Raw genomic sequence first — 7,133 nt, forward strand, 5'->3', positions numbered from 1 at the left:
TTTTATCAAAAAGTATAGAGATTTTTCTATCACTTGAGATTGGTTTTATGTTTAAGGTGATGTTATTGCCAGGACGTTTTTTTAGATTGACATTGGCAAAACTTGATCGTTGTTGAAATGCTCAAAAGAAAAGACATCTTTTTCTTTTGAGCGTTTTACCCACGATCAATTTTGCCGACTTTTCTTGAAGTTTATGCAACTTCAAGAAAAAGTTACCAAAGAAAAATCCCTTACTTTACCTGGGATTCGTTAAGAGCAACACTCCGAGGCAGTTCAATTAAAAGTTTTACGAGGTTTAACGGTACATTGTATATCACTCACGCTTTTTGAATGGATACTTATTGAATGTACACACGTATTCTGTGTTTAGGTCAAACGATGAATAGTTTTTTTAGCTAAGACACGTATACGTTTAATAAAAACAATTCTTAAGACGTTTTAAACATTCAACATTCCGACGTTGATTCAACACGGAATCAACTTCGAAAAACTATTCGTCACGGGCTAGCCGGGTCACGCACTCAAAGATTTTCGCCACGCACATACAAAACAACATGCTGTTTTTGTTTTGTATGTGCGTGGCGAAAATCCTTGCGCGCGTGACCCGGCAAGCCCGTGCTATTAATCGTATAGCAGTATAAATCAAATTTGACCAAACCTTTAGAAAAGTCGTTGACAAAATTATTTTGCCGATGGTGGTAATAACAACGCTTATGAATTACGAAAATATGAGGTTTACTTCTATGGCTTTGAATAAAGTGATTTTCTAAAGCGATAACAACCGTTTCGGTAGCCGTTGGGCAAAAAAACAGTTCGAATTAACAGTGTTGAGTTCGAGTTATCTATAGCAATTTATCATTACGTGGGAACGGACCAAAGAAACTGTTCGAATTAACCATGTTTTCGAGCTATCCGTGGCCGAGTTATCCATGTTTGACTGTATTTGGTTGTGTAGCACTTATTAATAGGATATATGTGGCTGTTTAACATTATTATTAGGATATATGTGGTTGCGTAGTATTATTATTAGGATATATTTGGTTGTTGAGCACTATGTTTCAGGATATATTTGTTTGTTTAGCATTATTATTAGGTTATTTTTGGTTGTTTAGCATTATTATTATGATTAATGTGGTTGTGTAGCATTATTATTAGGATATATGTGGTTGTGTAGCATTATTATTGGGTTAAATGTGGTTGTTTAGCATTATTATTAGGATATATGTGGTTGTGTAGCATTATTATTAGGATATATTTGGTTGTGTAGCACTTATTAATAGGATATATGTGGCTGTTTAACATTATTATTAGGATATATGTGGTTGTGTAGTATTATTATTAGGATATATTTGGTTGTTTAGCACTATTTTTCAGGATATATTTGTTTGTTTAGTATTATTATTAGGTTATTTTTGGTTGTTTAGCATTATTATTAGGATTAATGTGGTTGTGTAGCATTATTATTAGGATATATATGTGGTTGTGTAGCATTGTTATTAGCATATATTCGGTTGTTTAGCAATATTATTAGGATATATGTGGCTGTTTAACATTATTATTAGGATATATGTGGTTGTTTAGCACTATTATTAGGATATATTTGGTTGTTTATCATTATTGTTAGGATATATATGTGGTTGTGTAGCATTATTATTAGAATATATTTGGTTGTGCAGCATTATTATTAGGATATATGTGGTTGTGTAGCATTATTATTAGGATATATTTGGTTGTGTAGTATTATTATTATGATATATTTGGTTGTTTAGCACTATTATTAGGATATATTTGGTTGTTTATCATTATTGTTAGGATATATATGTGGTTGTGTAGCATTATTATTAGAATATATTTGGTTGTGCAGCATTATTATTAGGATATATGTGGTTGTGTAGCATTATTATTAGGATATATATGTGTTTGTGTAGCATTATTATTAGGATATATTTGGTTGTGTAGCACTTATTATTAGGATATATGTGGCTGTTTAACATTATTATTAGGATATATGTGGTTGTGTAGTATTATTATTAGGATATATTTGGTTGTTTAGCATTATTATTAGGATATATTTGGTTGTTTAGCATTATTATTATGATGTACTTGTTGGTTAAGCGTTATTATTAGGATATATGTGGTTGTTTAGCATTATTATTAAGACATGTGCGGTTGTGTACCACTAATTTTAGGATATATGTTGTTGTGTAGCATTATTATTAGGATAAATGTGGTTGTTAAGCATTATTATTAGGATATATGTGGTTGTTTAGCATTATTTTAGTGTATATTTGGTTTTTTACATTATTTTTAGGACATATTTCGTTGTTTAGCATCATTATTATGATATATTTGGTTGTTTAGCATTATTATTAGGATATATTCGGTTGCTCTGCATTATTATTAGGATATATGTGGTTGTTTAGCATTATTATTAGGATATATTTGGTTGCGTAGCATTATTATTAGGATATGTGTGGTTGTGTAGCGTCATTCAAGAAGATGTTCAAACAGAAGAGGAAGGAGCAGATAAAGGATTATGAAAAGCAGGAGAAAAGACTGAGAGAAATGAAGGCGAGTGGGAAATCTTCAAAGGATGCTGTAAGTTGTCTTTCTTCTGTTTGCCTGGCGTTTTTATCTCCGTTAGGAAGACGGTTGAAAGTACTGCCACTGATAAGATAGATCTTGGGGGATTTACGGTTCCATTCCACAATAGACCTCATGAGATGCTATCTTTAGAGTTAAATTTTCTATAACTGGAACTACTTTACTAGACTTGCTGTCACTGGCAGCGGAGTCCTGCTGCTGATCTGTCCTGGCGATTTTATAAGGCTACATTCAAGTCGCTATGTTTATTATACAGGATTGACTGTTTCAAACATTCTTTATTGTGGAATGGGGTAGCATATCCATATACTTGGAGTTGTCCTCCACTTGCCATATATTCTTGATGTGCGACAGGCATTTTAATTACTCTATCAATGGTTTATGCGTCAATCCAATGTTGCAGCAGACACCCTACGCCTTTGTCATAAGGCATGTGTTGACTGTTGTACTTTAAAAAACAATAAAATATTTCTAAGATGTATTAATGCATCACCACACATGCGCATGTACACGGACCCTAACTGGCTCGGCTTTTACGTATCTTTATGAACTTCAATCAAGGCTGCAACTTCCGGAGTGTTCTTAAAGTTGTGAGGGGTACGCAAGATGTAAACACAAGATACACAGATCAGAGGTCTCTCAAACAACAGTTTGAGGTTCAATTGGTTTCACCTAAGATTGTCTCTCCAACTATAGCCTAGTTCCCATATACGTCGCTAAGCACCGGCGATAGCACCGCAGGCTATTAGTGGTGAATTGGGAACCTATGCGCCGAGGACCGCCGGTAGTTGCCGGCGGCATTGCAATAGTTTAGCGCTGTTCAAATTTCGCCAAAGGCCGCAGGAAAAACATTCCCGAAATGCACTGTACGGGTGAGGTTAGGGTGGGATGCTTTCCACTGTAACAGATAAACGGAAACCACTAGCATAAAATGGAACTGCTTATGAAACATTTTAAATACTGATTTTGTAAATTAACTCTGTTCAAACCCTTTTTGCTATAGTATAGTTCCGGAGGCAGCCTGATGGTTTAAAACTCCTGGCCTCCAAACACAGGTTAGGGTTCAACTCCCAAAAAGGCCACTGACAGCGACAGGAATATCATCAAACCTCAATTTACTCTCTACCATGGGCATGTCTCCAGTCATTAAGGTTTCCTTGACACTAGACTCAGACATTTCCAGTCAAGATCACAGAGGCAATATTTGTACAACAATACTTTTATAAACATGCGCAGCCTCTACTCGCGGTAGGCTAAGCCATCATCATATCTGATCTTCGAGGAATTGGTTACTCAAACATGAGATACTTTCTTATTTGACATGAAACAATGGAATCCTTTAAACAACAAATACATTGTATAAAAATAATCTGATCGAGATCGTGGAAATTCTGTCATACATATTATAGAAACCTTTTTAATATGTGGTAAAAGTATATACTTTTTGCTTTGTTGTTTTTCAGTATAAACTAGAATGCCGCTGTCATGATCAGTTTATGTAAATTTGAATATGAAAGCTGCCATGGTTTCAGACTCCCTTAGACAGGTCCTCTCCCTTCAGGCATCTCCTCAATCCTATCAAAAGTTGTCATTTTGTTAACTAGCTTCTATCACTGTTTCCATGAAGCGGTTAATTTGCAAGGTTGTGTCATCCACATGATGAAACCGGCAAACGTCCACAAGTCAAGCGAGTTTCATGTACTCTCAAATTTTTCCAATTTGAGATGCAACTGAATTGTCGTATTGTGTGGATAACTCCCATGTTTATGTCTTTAATCAGGCTTTCAATTTAAAACTGATAGTTTTCACAAATTGTAAATGGAATTTAAAGCAGTTTTAACTACCAAACTCACCGCTAGCCGCTGCTAAGCCATCTTTGTATGGCTTCACACTTTTATAGCATGCTGCACAGTCATCTATCTAATAATTTTTGTTGAGTTTGACCTTTGTTTTGCAGCCTTCGACCTGGTTCCACTCACAGGGGTAACAGGAATAAGGTTGTTTAATCCTCTAACTGCTGTCAGTGCGGCTCGTAGCACTACTAGCAGTCTTGTCATGTTGTCCTGATTGGAATGTAATGAAATGGGTTAGCCTGGTTAGCCTGTTCACCCAGCTTAACTATCAATGTTTCTATCGTCATGATGACACGAATTTGAATTTGTGCGCATTTGGAGCTACCTTGCGATGAGTGTTACAATGGACATGCAGATTAACATCAGTGCTTTGTTAAAAAAGATAAAGAATTCTACACCAGAGGGTCATAGCAGTTTCATGTCTCATTTGGCAGCAACCTTTCAAATAGGAATGCCTGAAATATGGAAAATGTTTAAAATGGAATAGCTTGTACGGTGATTTCTCTTACATCGTCCACATTTGCCGTTTCCATCTTTTGCAAGCTTGGAACATTTGATAAAAATTTGTGTGTAACAAAAATCAATTATAGCAAATAGCATGTTTCTCTGTTACAGCACTATGTCTGTTTAGTAACTGCGCAGTTAGAAATGTTATAAATAAAAACTGCTACTTTGTGCTCTGTTCAATCATCAACAGAACCGGTGGTCTACAGTGGACAAGGTCTGCTGCAAACTACTTTTAAAGCACATAAATTACATAATTTTGTTATTATATATTTCAATACATCCATGTCTTGGCCTTCGAATGAGCCTGTTTTCAATACACAAAGAATAATAGAACTATGAAAAACAGGGTGTCAAAAATATGTCCTGCAAAGAAAACACTTGGTTCAGGTTCTCAAATTTTGACGTCATCATTATCATTCATCCCTTTCGCTGCCATTGAGACTGCGCTTTTTTGTGACCATCAGTGCTCTTAAACCCAGAGAGAGCTAATAATAAACTAGCATTTTAGATAATCAACAATGCCTGGGGATCGTGCTAACGCCCGACCAATACAAACACATGTTCTGAGTTAATAGATTTTGGGTGATTGTTAGAGTTTGCTTTTTTCATCCTTTTGTTCATTTTAAACGTAGTAATTATTATTACATCGTTTTATATGATGGCATTGTTTGTTCCATACAGAAATGTCGAGGAAATCGACCCCGAGCTGCTTGTGATGCAAGAGGTTGCTGAAGAGAGACAAAGAGTAAGTGAACTTGATTAATAACTAATTAGTAATTAAATATAAATATTAAAGTTGAAATATTTATATTATATTATTAAATATTTGAATAAATTGTATGGTAAATAGAATACAGATGTATTGGATAGTGAAATTAATCACTTTGTGTTTGATATATACTAGCTTATAGGCAAATCAAGTTATTTACAGTTGGCTTCTCTATTTTGAACAGAGAGTACAGTGTACAGAGTACAGTGAGTCAACAACCCCAATGATTGATTTAATTCAATTGACTTCTACAGCAAAATAGAACAAAAACAGAAATGACTACCAACAACATACCTGGTTGTTGGCCACTCATAGCTGTTCACCCTCTAATCAATAAAATTACTAACCATCATTTATTGATCATAGGTGATTGAGGAATATCAAGATGTAAGAAGATGGTGCCACTGTAGACATTGTGCCTTGATGCCCACTAGAGCCCAGAATGTATGCTGTCAAGAACATGCTGCAGCATCAGAAAAGATTTTGGCTGGAGACAGGTTAGTGCCAATTCAATGGTTATCACTAGTATCGGAACATAATGCTTGCTCTTGGCTATACCCTGGCAGTACTGTGACTCTTGTATGCGGGGATTGACATGTTTTGTTGTTTTCTCACTTTAGTTGCATAACAATGAACCCTAGGTGGAACAACTACTACAGGAAGCACCTCTAGAAATATCTAGGAATCAATACCTGGTATATTATGGTAAGTAGTTATCATACTTGTTGCCTCTCGTCTCCAGCGATTTGATATAATAGCAGTGATTATATAAACAGTTTATAAGCACATTTATTACTAATTATATTTTATTTCTAGATGACAAATATGTTCTTACTGGTGAACCAGTGGAACAAGGACTAAGACAGAGGTTCTTTGGCTATCAAAACCTGGTGTTCTGGCTATATCCTGGACTTCGAAGAAATGAGAAGCATCCGCTTCCAGCTTGCACGTATCACTATGTCCATTTAAAATTTCCTAACACTGATAATAAATAACTTTATAGTGAATATCATGAATAGATTGATACTGTTGGGCATATACTGATTGCCCTATAAATAAATTCACCACATCTGATAATAAATAACTTTATAGTGAATATCATGAATAGATTGATACTGTTGGGCATATACTGATTGCCCTATAAATAAATTCATCACATAGCTGTTTTTGTCTTCTAACTTTAAAAACATAAATAAAATACAACAGGAAACTAAAACAATTCCTTTTCCGCTTAGCAGTTGTCTGGTTTGAAGCCCCCTTGTTGGTGTCAGTCTTATTCTTGGTAGTCGTCTTCTTCTTTGTTGGTGCTGGAGTTTGACCCTTGAAAACAGTAACACTACTAAACAACTGTGTGCTACACCCTTACCAAACCATCACATGTACAACCTGTCAAGTAGGCA

General features: G+C 35.2%; 1 protein-coding gene across 2 annotated transcripts in view; it reads left to right on the plus strand.

The window, feature by feature from the left end:
* LOC137398942 (uncharacterized) overlaps positions 1-6,767 on the plus strand; it is a 61,814-nt gene extending 55,047 nt beyond the window's left edge. The window contains exons 1-2 of one of the 2 annotated variants that reach the window (XR_010979071.1): positions 6,374-6,438; positions 6,550-6,767. Coding sequence is in view for 1 of the 2 variants with exons in the window: in XM_068085108.1 (XP_067941209.1) it covers positions 6,550-6,728 (179 nt within the window). In the remaining variant the exon portion in view is untranslated. Of the gene's footprint in view, positions 1-6,373; positions 6,439-6,549 lie in introns of those variants that run through there. The other variant, XM_068085108.1, reaches the window with a different exon arrangement.
* The last annotated feature ends 366 nt before the right edge of the window (positions 6,768-7,133 follow it).

The sequence above is a fragment of the Watersipora subatra genome, chromosome 6, assembly GCF_963576615.1.
Source record: "Watersipora subatra chromosome 6, tzWatSuba1.1, whole genome shotgun sequence".
Classification (NCBI taxonomy): Eukaryota; Metazoa; Bryozoa; class Gymnolaemata; order Cheilostomatida; family Watersiporidae; genus Watersipora; species Watersipora subatra.